The sequence below is a fragment of the Typha latifolia genome, chromosome 10 (genome assembly GCF_019914945.1).
Source record: "Typha latifolia isolate L0001 chromosome 10, TyphaL0001v2, whole genome shotgun sequence".
In the NCBI taxonomy this organism is placed as follows: Eukaryota; Viridiplantae; Streptophyta; class Magnoliopsida; order Poales; family Typhaceae; genus Typha; species Typha latifolia.
The window spans coordinates 10931946-10947748 of record NC_133095.1 but is presented as its reverse complement, the minus strand read 5'-3'; the positions used below and the strand labels follow the sequence as shown (position 1 = coordinate 10947748).

The 15803-nt window shown below is 37.3% G+C and overlaps 2 protein-coding genes across 4 annotated transcripts; one reads left to right on the top strand and one right to left on the bottom strand.

The window, feature by feature from the left end:
- Positions 1 to 1704: 1704 nt before the first annotated feature.
- On the top strand, positions 1705 to 4525 carry LOC140796011 (cysteine-rich receptor-like protein kinase 6). Its single transcript, XM_073148848.1, has 6 exons — positions 1705 to 2581; positions 2926 to 3056; positions 3158 to 3368; positions 3606 to 3843; positions 3988 to 4138; positions 4256 to 4525. The coding sequence occupies exons 1-6, from the start codon at positions 1705 to 1707 to the stop codon at positions 4523 to 4525; spliced, it is 1878 nt and encodes a 625-aa protein (XP_073004949.1).
- A 1012-nt stretch (positions 4526 to 5537) lies between these two features.
- Positions 5538 to 8773, bottom strand: LOC140796793 (cysteine-rich receptor-like protein kinase 6). Of its 3 annotated transcripts, none has more exons than XM_073149912.1 (7): positions 7811 to 8771; positions 7388 to 7510; positions 7088 to 7221; positions 6742 to 6952; positions 6349 to 6586; positions 6111 to 6261; positions 5538 to 6026 (listed from the first exon to the last, which is right to left on the bottom strand). In XM_073149912.1, the coding sequence occupies exons 1-7, from the start codon at positions 8658 to 8660 to the stop codon at positions 5697 to 5699; spliced, it is 2037 nt and encodes a 678-aa protein (XP_073006013.1). In that variant the 5' UTR covers positions 8661 to 8771; the 3' UTR covers positions 5538 to 5696. The 3 variants fall into 3 exon arrangements, 2 of the variants coding, with proteins under 2 accessions (XP_073006013.1, XP_073006014.1); XM_073149913.1 differs by having other exon boundaries at positions 7388 to 7504; XR_012110532.1 differs by having other exon boundaries at positions 5889 to 6026; positions 6111 to 6272; positions 7811 to 8773.
- Positions 8774 to 15803: the final 7030 nt, after the last annotated feature.

The window sequence follows — 15803 nt, the reverse complement described above, 5'->3', positions numbered from 1 at the left end:
TTATGATTTATTTCTAAACGATAAAGGCGATCTAGACTACAAAAGACGAAAATATTAAGTTCACTAAACTCAGATCATTATCAAAACATATCCACTCATATTTATAGGAGTAGAATTTTCTAGCAGATCGGACCACACGCGGATTATCCAATTTATTTAAAATTCAAAACAAGAAGATAAAACTAACAAACTAACTAAGTCCTGTTGATTTGACTCGACTCAATCGACTTGACTAACCTAACCTATGTGATTGGATCATAACATATTGATTCAATATGCCCTTCTTAACAACAGAAAAACAATTTGCATTCATGTTTAATATATATTTCAACTTGTTTAATTGATTGATCATGTTGATATTAGTTAGAATTTGACCTGATCAAACTCTAACTCTAGTCCATCTGTAGTCCAGCAAGATAGCCACCTAATCCAACGGAGGAAAAACATGTGCTTGTGTCAAAGTCTGCAAGCTTTCTCTGAATCTTATTCTTTCTTGAAAACCTCAACGACCATCTAAAATTCTAAATACATTTTACTAAATCAAGTAGGATTATCTTATTTTATGTGTCGTTATAATCTGTTAACTTCCTATTAACTAAGTGAACTATAATCATCTTAATCTGACCTACTGAAATATGAAACGAATCTAATGGCTTGTGCCATGGCAAACAAGTGTGCCTTAGTTCACCATTATACGGTATTGACCTTTTAATTAATAAGTTAATCACGTACGCAGGTATATCAAACAAGGAACCAACTGGTGTGTCAAATATGCCACTAGAAAGGTAGCATACTTATTCCTATAATTATCACAATACTTTTATCCACATTATCACCAGATGCAATTTATCTTTATTTTTAAATGTCATCTTGTAATATTTCAATATTCCTCATTTTTTCGACTCTACTAAGAAAATCACTTCCTCTAGTTAATTATTAGTAGTTCACATAGTTTATACAGGCTTTAACTAACGTCTGCTTCTTTCTTTTCCATTTCCAAATTTTAATCAAGACATCATATGAAGTCTACTTGGTCAAAAAATCTCCAGTTTCATGTATAAAATAGTTGCAAAGTTATTAAGGACAAGTATAACAATTTGCAAAATAATGGGTTTTTTGCATGAAAAATTAAAATGCATGGTTTTCGTTTCCTAGGATCACCCATTAATTATTATAATTTAGTTTAGCAGAGGTAACCGAACTAACTATATATTACTGGATACACAGATTCTTAATCTATTATCTATTGATTTCATATATAAGAAAAATGGTTGGATACCTAGCTCTACAATGCAATAGTAGCAAAAAGAGGTACCATGCAACAAAATTGTAGAGAAAAATAAAGGTACTATATAAAAATTTCAGTAGGAAATATGTAATAAAAGTCCATTGTATAATAGTTTCTGAGCTGATGAGCTATAGGTAACTAATACGTGGGATTGTGGCAGGATGGTGACCAAAACATTCTTTAGTACATGAACAGTAAGCTCACAATATTTTAGATATATAGTTAGACTAATCACAATTCACTTGACACAGTTTATCCACATGATATACTTCGAAACAAATCCTTCCCCTCAGTAGAAGAGTAAAACTTTCCGTGGATTAGTTGCCGTATACCAGCTTCTTCAAATATATATATATATAATAGCACGTCTAAAAGAAGATCGAGTGTATCCTCACACCTTCTCTTCCATGGAAACAATGGCGTTCGCCGTCTTTTCCAATTTGCCAAAGAAACTTCTCCTACTATTCCTGTTCATCATACTTTATTCACACACAACCAAATCGCAAACACCAGACGCCCCATACTATACCAACTGTCCAACGGATTCAAACTACACAGCGAACAGCACGTTCAAAGCCAACCTCGACTCACTCTTCGGCTCCCTCTACTCCGCCGCCGCCGCCTCGGTCTCCGGTTTCTCCAATCAAACCGCCGGCCAATCTCCTAACCAAGTCTACGGCTCCACCATATGCCGGAGTGACTTGTCCCTCGCCCAGTGCCGGACATGCCTCAGCGTTGTGATGAGAGAGATCGAGGTGGACTGCCCGCGTGGCAAGACCGCCGATATATGGCACGACTACTGCTTCCTCCGCTACTCCGACAAGAATTTCTTCGGCTACTCGGATGACTTCTTTTACGTCTTTATCCATAGCAGCTCCAAACCTACGGACCCGCTACTGTTCAATGCCACTTTAGGAAATCTGATCGGCTCTCTTACCAACAAGGCTGCTTATACATCGTCGCTAATGTTTGCGGCCGCATCGATGAATTATACTAGCTTTAGTCCTATCTACGGGATGGTGCAGTGCACGAGGGACTTATCCAAGGACGGCTGCTTCCAGTGCCTTAGCACACACCGGAGCGAGATACCGCAGTGTTGCGGCGGGTACGAGGGAGCTCGGTTGTATGCCAGGCCATGTTTTATTCGCTATGAGGTGTATCCTTTCTATAATATTACGGCAGTCGACGAGCTGTCATCGCCTCCGCCGCCACCGGCGACTCCACCTCCAGATTCGGCAACTCCGCCGCCACCGCCAGCGAACGATGATAGCAGCTCTCCCCCTGCAGCTGCAAGTAAGCCAAACTAGCATTCCTAACATATGTTGTTAATTTTGACATCGTAAAGGCTGAGAGATATTATTAATTCTGGTGTAGGAACAAAAACGATTGCTATAGTGGTCATATCCGTGGTTGCCGCGCTGGCACTTATCTCCACTATATTATTTATCTACCTTCGGAGAAGGAAAGCAGTCAGGAGCGATACCCCAAGCAATAGAGATGGTCGCATGCTTTCAATCTAGAAACAATTGATTCATATATCAATTTCTCTAAAAACTTAAGCTGGCAAACAACAGCAATTATTTTGATATATCTTTTATATTCTGATAGTAACTAAACGAGCTTGTCCTCATGAGCAGACGGTGGAGATGAGCAAGGAATTCCCGGTTCAGAATTTCGGTCGTTTAATTTGGGTACCCTCAGAGGCGCAACCAATGGCTTCTCGCAGTCGAATAAACTCGGAGAAGGTGGATTTGGACCGGTCTATAAGGTGAATCTCCATCTGAAATGTTCTCTAAATTGCATTGAAACTTGTGTATACAATGATACGTACTATATCTCTTTCCTGCAATTTTGCCTGAATCGACTCAGGGGACTCTGCAAGGTGGGCAGAAAATAGCTGTGAAGAGGCTTTCATGGACCTCGAGCCAGGGACTGGTAGAGCTAAGGAACGAGGTCGTCCTGCTTGCTGAGCTTCAGCACAGGAATCTCGTCCGGCTTCTTGGTTTCTGCTTAGAAGAAGAGGAGAAGCTTCTTGTCTATGAGTTCCTCCCTCATAGAAGTCTTGACACAATTCTCTTTGGTATGCTCTATCTTGCAAATGGTTCTCTATCTATAAGCACAACGCCAATGTTATTTATTGATAGTTCGCATGTATTTGTATTTTGTCATGATAAACATCTACCTAAATTAGAAGTTAGAACCGATAATAGATTACCTTATTCCCCATATACAGGAGACTTGCGTGGGAGTATAGCTTTTATAACAAGTCCATACCTTCTTGACTGAAAGATAAACAAAGGTATACTTTACGATGCAGATCCCTCTAGTCGAACAGAACTAGATTTGGGAAGGCGATGCAAGATCATTGAAGGGATCGGTCGAGGGCTCCTTTATCTCCATGAAGATTCACGTCTAAAAATTGTGCATCGTGATCTTAAAGCAAGTAACATATTGTTGGATGGAGATATGAATCCTAAAATTTCAGATTTTGGTCTTGCTAGGCTTGTCGATGTAGATGAGACGCAAGGGAACACTAGTCGAATTGCTGGAACTTAGTAAGTAGAAATTTCTCATATTCTCTGACAAATATCCACACTCATATTTATCGTGCTTATGCTCACGATGCCACCACACATTAACTGATCGATGAGTTTTTCTCTATAGAGGAGACTAATGTTTTGTCAATCTCTTACATTCAGTGGATATATGGCACCAGAGTATGCTCTGCATGGGTTCTTTTCAACTAAATCAGATGTGTTTAGTTATGGCGTATTAGTTCTAGAGATTTTGACTGGCAGAAGGAACAACAATTTCGAAGAATCTGGTCAACTAGTAGACCTTCTAAGCTATGTAAGTATCGATTTTCCCAACTAAATTGAGCTGTGTGGTTTGGCCACAAGAATTCTTCTTTTTATTAAATTAGGAGGATATTACTCTTTTACATGATATTAACTTTTAAACTAATAGGTGTGGCAGCATTGGATTGAAGGGAAGGGACTTGAGGTAATAGACAGATCCGTAGTTGCACATTGTCAATCGCAAGTGGCGTTGAGATGCATACATATTGGGCTGCTGTGTGTCCAGGCGGAACCATCAGAGAGACCTAACATGACATCTATCATTCTCATGCTAAGTAGTTCATCTATCACTCTTCAAGCTCCTAAGCCACCTGCTTTCCTTCTTCGAAGTGGCATGATCAGCAAGTCAAACATTCTCAGAGACAGAGACATGTGTTGATTTGCTCAGAAGTCAGCAATTTATTGGAGGTGCACGCTAGTATGCCAAGAGCTACAACTTTAAAGAAATGGTTGTATTATATGTGCTAAGATTAAGATGTTTCCTACGGTCATTAATTGCTTGCCCATGCCATGTCTATTTTTGAGTTATATGTTTCTGTTCTTACATTTGGATATGAACACGATGTGTTGATTCTTTCTAATAAATGAAAAAAGTTCTTGTCATTCTCCTTTGTATCTTCTATAATTATTGTTTCTGGGGTTTGAAATGCCATTTGATAGATTATAGATTGCTAACCAGAGAATCTCCTTACCATGTGTCAATATATATCTTATATCTTGGAGGGGATCTTCTGTAACTTTAGCTGAATCAAGTTCATGGCCTGTGAGGCGTGATGTTGATCACTCTCGTCTAGAGTGGTTTGCCATAGAGCTTCTAAGGCCCAACCAGACCGTAGTACCTCTATTGTCCAGTGATAGTATAGCTCGAAAATAGAAATGTCAAAGGGTTTAAAATAGAGATAGAGATATAGAACTGAGGAAAGAGAGAAACCAAACAAGTTGCAGCCATTCTCATTTTATACAAAAGAAGAGGTTATGCCACCTCTTGCAAAATTGTGGGACGTTATGCTGCTATTGTAGAGGTAGTTGAGATTTTTCATCCCGTTTTATTTTTCAATTTTAAATTTCATAAATCTAAATTTAAATTTAAATTCAACAGATGTACAACTGTGGTTTCAGTTGCTATAAAAATCAAATGCAGGGTTTGACACGGGAGACAGTCATCATACGATGACAACCAAACTGAAAACAATCTGATACAATTTGTGAATATAGATGGACCTTATACTGAAGTAGATATAATTATTTGCTTTCCATGAGATTTATATATGGATGGACTTTATTCTGAAGGAGATTTATACATCTTTTTTTCTTTTTTGATAAAGAACTCAGGCAAACTCATCATTTGTTCTATTCATTTGTGAAACAGATAGAAGCAATATGAGACAGGATAGATGTAGATCTCCTACGTTCCGAAGGATCTTACCAATTATAAAAGTATTACATACATAAAGAACAATATTACAGAATTCTATATATCATTTCAGAGAAGGTCTTATTAATCAATTTTCTAAAGGTACTAAACTTGATATTTTCTCATAGCTGCGCACCTATCTAGGTTCAGGGTCTGTAATTGACACCTCATTTCGTGACACTAATGTAGACTTCCTCGAACTCTGGTTGCGTCTAACACCATGTGTTTCCGAGACGATGCTGCTCTGTCTGATGCAAAATGCAGGTCTTGAGGGAGCTTTAAGCGACACAGTCTCGCTGCTAAGCATCACGACGACCATCGACATCTTAGGCCTCTCAACTGGGTCTTCCTGAACACATAATAGTCCAATATGGATGCATCTCAGCATCTCACTTCTTGAGTAATAGTTGCCCAAGGATGGATCAATTAGCTCTGTGGTTGTCCCCGCTCTCCAATGCTCCCATGTCTGCATATAGTTTCATTAATTTTGCATATAAGGCTATCATTTGAAACCATTAATATTATGTCCACAAGCTTTTAAAGTACTCACATAGCTCAAGAGGTTTTCACCCTGCTCAGAACCAAAGTAACCATTGTTTCTCCTTCCGGTCACAATCTCTAAAACTAAAACACCAAAGCTAAATACATCTGATTTGGTCGAGATATGCCCACACATTGCGTATTCTGGTGCCATATAACCACTGCATAGGACCTGAACTTGTTATCTAAAGTACACTCTGTAACTACCTGTGATCAGAATAAGGATAATGTTGAAGGTTGCTACTTACAATGTCCCAACAACCCGGTTTGTGATGCCTTGAGTTTGGTCCCCTCCAAAAAGCCTGGCTAGACCAAAATCTGCAATCTTTGGGATCATTTCTGCATCTAACAGAACGTTGCTTGCCTTGAGATCGCGATGAATGATTTTTAGCTGTGAATCTTCATGTAGATAAAGTAGGCCTCGAACAACTCCATTGATGATCTTATACCTCTTTCTCCAATCTAATTGTCTTCGTCTCTCATCATCTATGATTCAAATATAACAATTGGCTCTAAGTCATACATAATTTCTAGCAGAAATGATTTTAAAGGCCTGTTAGATTAATGATATACTGAATGCATTAATTTCCATTAGGCTAGCTCATGACAGGGTAAATTAAGATGTGGCAGAAAAGTAGTACCAAAAAGAACGGTGTCTAGGCTTCTGTTAGGAACAAATTCATAGACAAGCAACTTCTCTTGCTCCTCTACGCAAACACCTAAAAGCCTTACAAGATTTTTGTGCTGAAGCTTGGCAACCAAAATTAGCTCATTTTTCAGCTCTCCTAGTCCTTGCCCTGAATGCCTTGATAGTCTCTTCACTGCTATCTCCCGTCCATCAGGGAGGAATCCCTAAGTAAATTAGAAAGTTAGCAGAAATGACATGTATACATGTGGATAACTAGTCCAAATCAAATAAGAATGGATATTATCTATAATAATCTGCCTTTGAATTACAATTGTTTATTAAATTAGCTATTATGATACCTTATAAACTGCACCAAATCCCCCTTCTCCAAGTTTGTTGAATTCGGCAAAGTTAGCTGTTGCAACTCTCAATGTTGACAGATCAAGAAGCAGTGACTCAACACTTCCGATATCCTCTGTGTGAGATTCATTTACTGAAAAGACAACAGACATCATCTCAATATCCTAAATAATACTGATATTATAGTCACAAGTAAATTTGTTGATGGGCTCTGAATTTATGGTAAAAAAAAATTAACATGGGAGACCATCTTAATTAATAGCTTGTCGTCAGAGCAGCTAATTCTACCAAAAACGTACTAGTATTTCTCCTCACTGCTTTCCTTCTTCTTAAGTAGATTACTAACAGAGCAACGATGAGAGCCAATGCAGCAACGACAGATATGACAACAATAGCAATTACTTTTGTAGCTCCTCCTGTTCCTACACCAGAAGTAAATAATACCACTTAGTGTTTCTGTTTCAGAGAATTAATCTATAATAAATGAAGTGCCAAAAGATATCACTTCTTGGTCATACATATTCAATGTGCATATATATATATATATATATATGTATGTATGGTAGAGTGTGAATAATAGATATAAAAACAAAATTAATACAGGTTGTTTTGATAAATTTCTCTAGAATTCTTTTCTGAAAATTTAATGTAAAGTTCGAGATACACTGCAACAACAACATTGAAGAAAGTGAGGTAATTTAAGATTTGCTAACATAAATTACCTCCGCCTGTCGTGTTTGATGGTGTAGCACCTGACGGGGGAGAAACAGGAGCAACCGGCGGAGGCGATGATAACTCGTTGGCTGCGGTGCTATTATAGAAAGGATACGAGTCATACCGAATAATACAATTCATTGCATACACTCTCGCTCCGATTCTGGCGTTGCAACATGTTGAAATCTGATCGCTGTACACCTTAAGGCACTGGTAGCATTCTTCGTTCGGCAGATCCCTGGTGCACTGCATCAGTCCATAGATCTTATCAGAGCTAGTATAGTTCACCATTCCAGTAGCAAACATTCGCGATGAGTCGCCATAAGCAGCCTTGTTAATAAGAATGTCTATCAAATTGCCTAACTTCTCATTGAATAGTTGCAGCTGCGTAGCGTTCGATGTGCTTGTCGAATAGTAATAGTAAGCACTTGTATCTACTGTGCCAAAGAAGTACTTGTCGGAGTAGCGAAGGAAGCAGTAGTCATGCCATATCTCCAAGGACATGCCGCTGGAGCATACTTGAAGGCTCTCTTTTACGATGGTGCTGAGACACGCCCTGCATTCATCCAGGCTCAAGTCGCCTCGGCATTGGGCGACGCCGTAAACTTGGTCGGAGAATTGGCCTTTCGTGTTGTTGGAGAAGCCGGAGATGGAGGCAGCCGAGGAGAGGGAGGATAAGAGGAGATCGCGGTTGTCCTTGAAGGAGGTGCTATTGGTTGTGTAATTTGCATCCTTTCGACAGTTGATGTACCTTCGAGAGTCTGGATCTTGTGATTTGGTTATGGGAGTATCAAGTATGATGAACAGGAATAGTAGGAGGAGTGGCTTCGGCAAATTGGAAAAGACAGCGAATGCCATTGTTTTCTAGCAGCACTCCTGCTTGATGCGAAGAGACGAGAAATGGTTTAGTTGAGGTTGAGAGATCTATACTTCTTTAGAAGCTTTATTATGAGGCATCTCTGTTTAGCACACAGAATTCTGAATCAGCTTGTATGTCAATTTCACAATTTTTTCCTAAATAACTTGACTTTATTGAAAGTCAATGCCTCAGTATTATTATTTTGTGCTAAAAACCAAATGGGTTGAGGGTACCCGGAGCAAAACCTTCACCTCTAAATATAACCAATGGAATAGTAACTACAAAATCAATAATTCAAAAAAAAAACTCTAATATGGTGCTAATAGATATGGAATAGCAATAAATAACTTCTAATCACATATTAGACACCCTAATGTAAGTAATCTTAAGAATAAAAGCAATATAGATAATAAAGAGAGAGAGACAAGGTTTACATAGTTCGGCAATGTGACTATATCCATGGGCAGAGCAATCTTCCTTCACTATGTATATCTCCAATTATAAAGAGTTTCTCAACTCTAATCTCCCTAAATACTATTGTGGTTAACTCTCTTAATATTTCTCTTAGAACATAAAAGTCCTAAAATTCCTACTTTAGTATTTATAGGGTTAACTTAAGTTGGGGAAATCCCGTGGGGCGTTCGAACACCCGCAGACCTATTTAAACGCCCCTAGAATTCAAATATAGAACGCAAAATGGCGTTCGAACGCCTGTGGGGCCATTCGAACACTTACAAAGTGCAAATAGTCTCGGATTTTTGTGTTCGAATGCCTCTAGGGCCCATTCAAACGTATTTGGCACAGCAAAATGGGACGCTTAATTTGAGCCAAACTTCAACAATTCTCCACCTTAGCGAAACCTCAAGACTTTAACAAATTACTCTCCACTACTGCAAAGTGACTGAAAACTCCCAAAATAAACCGCCTGCAAATTTGCATCTTAAAATACTAAATCCAAAGTTAGTCAAATGTGAGTGGCATTGATCAAATCCAAACAATGTTGGACCTTGATCTTTGTCATCACTTTTGTCAACATATTTGCAGTCTCAATCTTACAAAGAGAAATATCTCTTTCTTTTAAGATTTTCCTCACAGAATGAAAACGGACATTAATGTACTTTGTCCTAGTATGATAAACTTGGTTCTTCGCCAAACAAATTACACTTGGGCTATTACAATATACCTCCACCTACTCTTAAAATACACCTAAATTATCCATCAAATTGATCAACCAAATAGCCTCGGTTATAGCCTCTATCACTCTCATATACTTAGCTTCTGCGATAGATAGAGCAACCGTCGACTGCAAAATAGACATCCAACAGACTGGTCCTCTAGAAAGCGCAAATACATATCCTGTAGTAGATCTACACTTGTCCAAATCACCTGCATAGTCCAAATTCACATATCCAATAAGATGTAGACTAAGTCTATCATCTTTCACAAATTTTAATCCAACTCTCGAAGTACCATGAATGTATCTCAAAATCCACTTATCGCCTACCAATGCTCTTTTTTTAGAGCATGCATGTATCTACTAACAATACTAATGGTTTGTGAAATATCGTGCCTCATGCACACCATCACATACTTTAGGCTTCCAACTACGGTTACATATGGTACCTTGGACATGAAATTCCTCTCGACATTTGTACTAGGTGACATAGCTGTACTAAGTCTAAAATGAGGTGTCAATAGTGTACTCATTGATTATTTTACTGTTAATAACAAACCGTTGTAATACCTTCTTCAAATACTGCTCCTATGCCAAGCATACTGTCCCCTTTCTTTTGTCTTTTCTGATTTCTATGCCGAGTAACTTCTTACTTCTCTAAGATCCTTTATTTCAAATTTTTTATGCAATTGGAATTTCAATTTATCAATTTCCACCTTCCTTTTAGATGCTATCAACATATCATCTATATATAAGAGCAAATAAATAAATGATTCATTTTGAAGCTTTCTAAAATAGACACATGCATTCTCTTGTAATTTTTCCTCCGTATAAACCGATCAAAACGTTTATACCATTCCCTTAAAGACTGCTTTAGGCCATATAAAAACTTTTTCAATTAGCAAACCAAATTCTCTTTCCCATCAACTTTGAATCCTTTTGGCTAGGTCATATAAATGTCCTCCTCCAAATTACCATGCAAAAAGACGATCTTCATGTCTATCTAAGTTAGCTCTAGATCAAATTGAGATACCAAAGCTAGTAAAATCCGAATGGAGAAATATTTCACCATCGGAGAAAATACTTAATTATAATCAATTCTCTCCTTTTGTGCATATCCTTTTGCCATCAATCTATCTTTGAATCTAACTCTGCCTTTCGATTAAGGATCTTCCTTCTTGGCATATATCCATTTGCATTCACTTGCTCTCTTCCCTTTAGGGAGTTCCACCAAATCCCAAGTCTTATTTTTATCAAGAGCTTTTAATTCATCATTCATCGCCACTTTCCAATTTGCCTTTTCGATGTTCCTCATGGCCTAGGTAGGTCCCCAAACATCTATATGAATATAATTCAAGATGCCCTTGGTTCAATGCACTCCTATAGCAAACTTGATCCTTGTTTGGTTGCCCAAAACACAGTGTTTGTAAAAATCTAATTTGAGACTCTTCACACCCTTTAGCAATCCTTGTCTTGACAAGCCTTGCAAACCTTTCTCTCCTACATGCCCTAACCTCATGTGTCATAATCTAGTAGTGTTAGCCGCATCAATCAATTGCTTGAAGCCTCAGCTACACTTCCAATATCTGTAGAGCCATGAAAGAAATATAGATTTCTTCTTCTTATAACCTTCATTACAACTAATATGCTCCCAAAGGAATCTTCAATGCTCCATCTCTCAAAGTAATGGTAGAGCCCTTTGATTCCAAAACACCAAGAGAAATGAGGTTCTTCTTCAATTGCGGTTTGCACTAAACTTCAATTAGTTATTTCACAGACCTATTATATAGCTTTAGGCGGATGGTGCCAATGCCTTCAGCTCTACATGGGTTATCATTGCCCATGAATACTACTCCACCTGAAATTTTATCAAAGGTGAAAAACCAATTTCGATTAAGACACATGATATGTGTACCCAGAATCTAATATCCACTCATCTGTGTCACAAGCAAGAGCTGAGCCTATCAGGACATTCTCTGAATCCTCATCATCTAAATGTGTCATATTTGTCTTTTGAGGTTTCTTTGACAAGACAATTCTTCTTTCAATGCCCTTTGTTTCGACAATAAGAGTATTGCTCTTTTGCAATCATTTTTCTATTTGAAGATGCACCCTTGATTTTGAGAAAAATTTACCTCTCTTCACAAATTTTCTATTCTCCGATCTACCCTCACCGTCAAAGCATTTGATGATGACTCATGAGTAGCTTGTTTATCCAATTTCCAATACCCATTATTAATAAGTGTATTTGCAACATTATCATAATATATATAGTCCTTTCCATATAGCAAGGTAGTAGTGAGCTGGTCATAAATATTCGGCAAAGAGTTCAAAAGTACCAACGCTTTATCTTCATCCGAGATCTCCACATCCAAAATTTGGAAATCCGCAAATAGTTTGTTGAAAGAGTTCAAATGCTCAGCCTTAAGTGTTCCAATCATGTATTGAAACTTGAAAAACTTTTTCAAATAGAGCTATTTTTTAATGCTCTTGGTCATAAATTTATCCTCAAATTTCTTTCACAAGTTTCTTGGCTGAATTACAAAGTACTTTTGATCTTTTGCTAAACAAAGTTGAATGGTGCTACATGCGTGTTGGTTCATCTACTCCTATTCCTTTTCTGATAATTCTTTGGGCTTCCCCTCCAAGGTGATGTCCAATTTTTGATAGAACAATATGTTTATCACTTCATATTGCCATATTTCAAAGTGGTACCATCAAACTTCTCTACTTTAAATTTTGCATTTGAGACAATTTTTCTTGATTTGAATGATTTCCATATTTTGGCAAACTTTTCCAAATTCACACAATTCCCAAATTCAAAAGCTGAGGTTTGAAATCTTAAAGCTCTGATACTAATTGTTGTGCTTAACACCAAATGGGTGAGGGTAGCAGAAACAAAACCTTCACCTGCAAATATAACAATGGAATAGTAATGGCAAAATCAACAACTTGGGGAAAAACTCTAATATAGTGCTAATAGTGATAGAATAATAATAAACAACTTCTAGTCACGTACTAGACACCCTAATACAAGTAATCTTAAGAATAGAAGCAATAGTGACAATAGAGAGAGAGAGAGAGACAAAGTTTACATGGTTCGGCAATTTGCCTACATTCACGAGCTTCTTCCTTCACTTTGCAAATCTCTAATTACAAATAGTTTTTCAACTCTAATCTCCCTCAATACAATGGTGGCTGGCTCTCTTAATATTTCTCTTAAGTATGAAAACTCTAAAATCCTTACTTCAATATTTCTAGGGCTGACTTAAAGTTGGGTAAATCCTTCGGGGCGTGCAAACACCCACAAGCCCGTTCAAACACCCCTAGAATTCAAATCTGGAACGTAAAATGGTGTTCAAAATTCGAACACCTACAAAGTGTAAATAGTCTCGAATTTTTGCGTTCGAATGCCTCCAAAGTCTGTTCAAATGCATCTGGCACAGCAAAATGGAACACTTGATTTGAGCCAAACTTTACATATTATGATCGAGATGCTTTAATTTAGCGGACGCCAACTAATTTAGTTTACAAGTCAATACCAGGAAAGGATTCCTAAAATATTTATAGAAGATAACTCTGCTTGATCTAGTAATGTGAATCTACAAAGAATCAAGGAAGCTTTAATGCAAGAATTCAACAACACTTCAAGATAAGCAGCAATACTCTTTTCTTAGGTTGCTCGCGGCCGACCAAAAGTAAAACATATAAACACGGGTGTGAATTGTAACCATAACAAGCTGCACACTAACAATAATTCAGATGATTCAAACAGGATTAAATCCAAGCACTCTCAATTAAATTAATGAGAGTTCCAGCCAATCACCTTCTTTACTTCTTCCTCGCATCAAAGCTTTACACAGTACACACAATTCTTCAAGCAGTACTACTTGGAACACTGCAACCGTCAACTCTCTTCCTTTACTAATCATATATCAACCCACTAATCTCTATCAGACTTTATCGCACCAATTATTTTATATTTGTTATACTTGTCCTTACTAACGTTGCAACTATTTTATACATGCAACTATCTATACATCCAAATAACCAATTAATTTATTCAAATTGTTATACTTGTCCTTAATGACATTGCAACTATTTTATACATGCAACTGGAGATTTTTTTGACCAAGTAAACCTTCATATGATGTGTTAATAAAATTTGGAAATGGGAAAGGAAGAATCGCATGTTAGTTAAAGCCTATATATACTATGTGATCTATTAATCATTAACTAGAGTCTAGAGGTTTATTTTTAAAAGAAAAGATGATGAATTACAGCTGGTGATAATGTGGACAAAAGTACTGAGATAATTATAAGAATAAATATGCTACCTTTCTAGTGGCATATTTGACACACCAGTTGGTTCAGTGTTTGATATTCATATATGTGATTAACTTGTTAATTAGAAGGTCAATACAGTATAATTATGTACTAAGGCTCACTAGCTTGCAATGGCACAAGCCATTAGATTCATTTCATATTTCAGTTGGTCAGATTAAGATCATCATACTTCATTTAGTTAATTGGAAGTCAACAGATCATAATGACACTTAATATAAGATTATCCTACTTGATTTAGTATAATGGATTTTAGGATTTTAGATGGTCGTTGAGGTTTTTATAATAAAATTAGGGGTGTCAAATTAAGTGAGCTGCTTGGGATCGGCTCAGTTTGGCTTAAGTTGAGCTAAACTTAGTTAGAACTGGCTGCTCAGACTTGATTTAAATATAATATTTATTAAAATATATTATATATAAATATACTTATAATTATTAAATTCTTAATTTAATGGCTCCTATGATTATCTTTATCTAACTCTAACTCTAATCTTAATCTAATAAAATTCTTTCCAACAAATCCAACTTCTTCGTCGATCTACCGTGATGATCAGGTCCTCCTACCTCTTCCGGCAGCCTCCTCCTCCTCCTCCTCCTCCATTGGCATCGGATTCCTCTGTCGCCGTGGCCTTCATATCCTCCTCCTCCTTTGCCTCCTCCATGAGCAAGTCGCCGTGCTTAGAGAAGATATCATGTATACAATGGTGTTGGTCCTGCACGACTGGCATTGAAATTGATGTTATCTTTTCCTTTTTTTCTTTCCACTGATTTCCTTCTAGAATACTTGTAATGTGAAGTCAGGAAATGCCATCTCACCATTTATGGATTTTGTTGCATCTGATAATTTGTTAGCATTGAGAAGCTCGATATATTTGAGGAGTCTCATAGCGAGAATGCAGTGTCTTTTATACAGTTTGATATTCACGGTGTATTCAAAAGTTCATCGTCTCCTTCTCCTACATCGATATAAGCCGCTGCCGTCTCCTCAACCATGGATTTCCTCCTCTTGATTCAAAAGGCTGCTATCCCCGCCGCTTTCTCCTCCTCCAATTAAGCTAGGGCTCGGCTCGGGCTAAGTCTGGAGCTCAGCTTGAGTTGAACTAAGCCGAGTCTAAACATTAAAATTAGGCTCAAAATTAATTTCGAGCTCCACTCGTTTACACCCTTACTTACAATATCATTAATTTAAGATTGAAGAGAAAATTTGTGGACTTTGACCCAAGCACGCGTTTTTCTTCCATTGGATTAGGTGGCTATCTTGCTCGATTAAGATTGAATAGAGTTGAGAGTTGGATTTTGATGAGGTCAAATTCTAACTACTACCGACATGATTAATTATTAAACAAGTTGAAAACATGAATGCTAGGATTTTAGATAATGGTCACATATAAGGACGTGAAAGGTCTGTCCATTTTTTCTTTTCAATTTACGTGTATACTCTTACTCAAAACATTTGGAGAAAAAATAATCAGTTAATAGACTAACAATGAAGACTCAAAAGCTTGCAGGGGTGAAACTATTTAAAGTTCTTTGAAAGTCTTGCAATATTTAATTTTTTAGATTTAGTGTCTTTAAGTATAAATTTATAGTCACTATGCAATGTTTGAAATCTTAGAATTTTTGC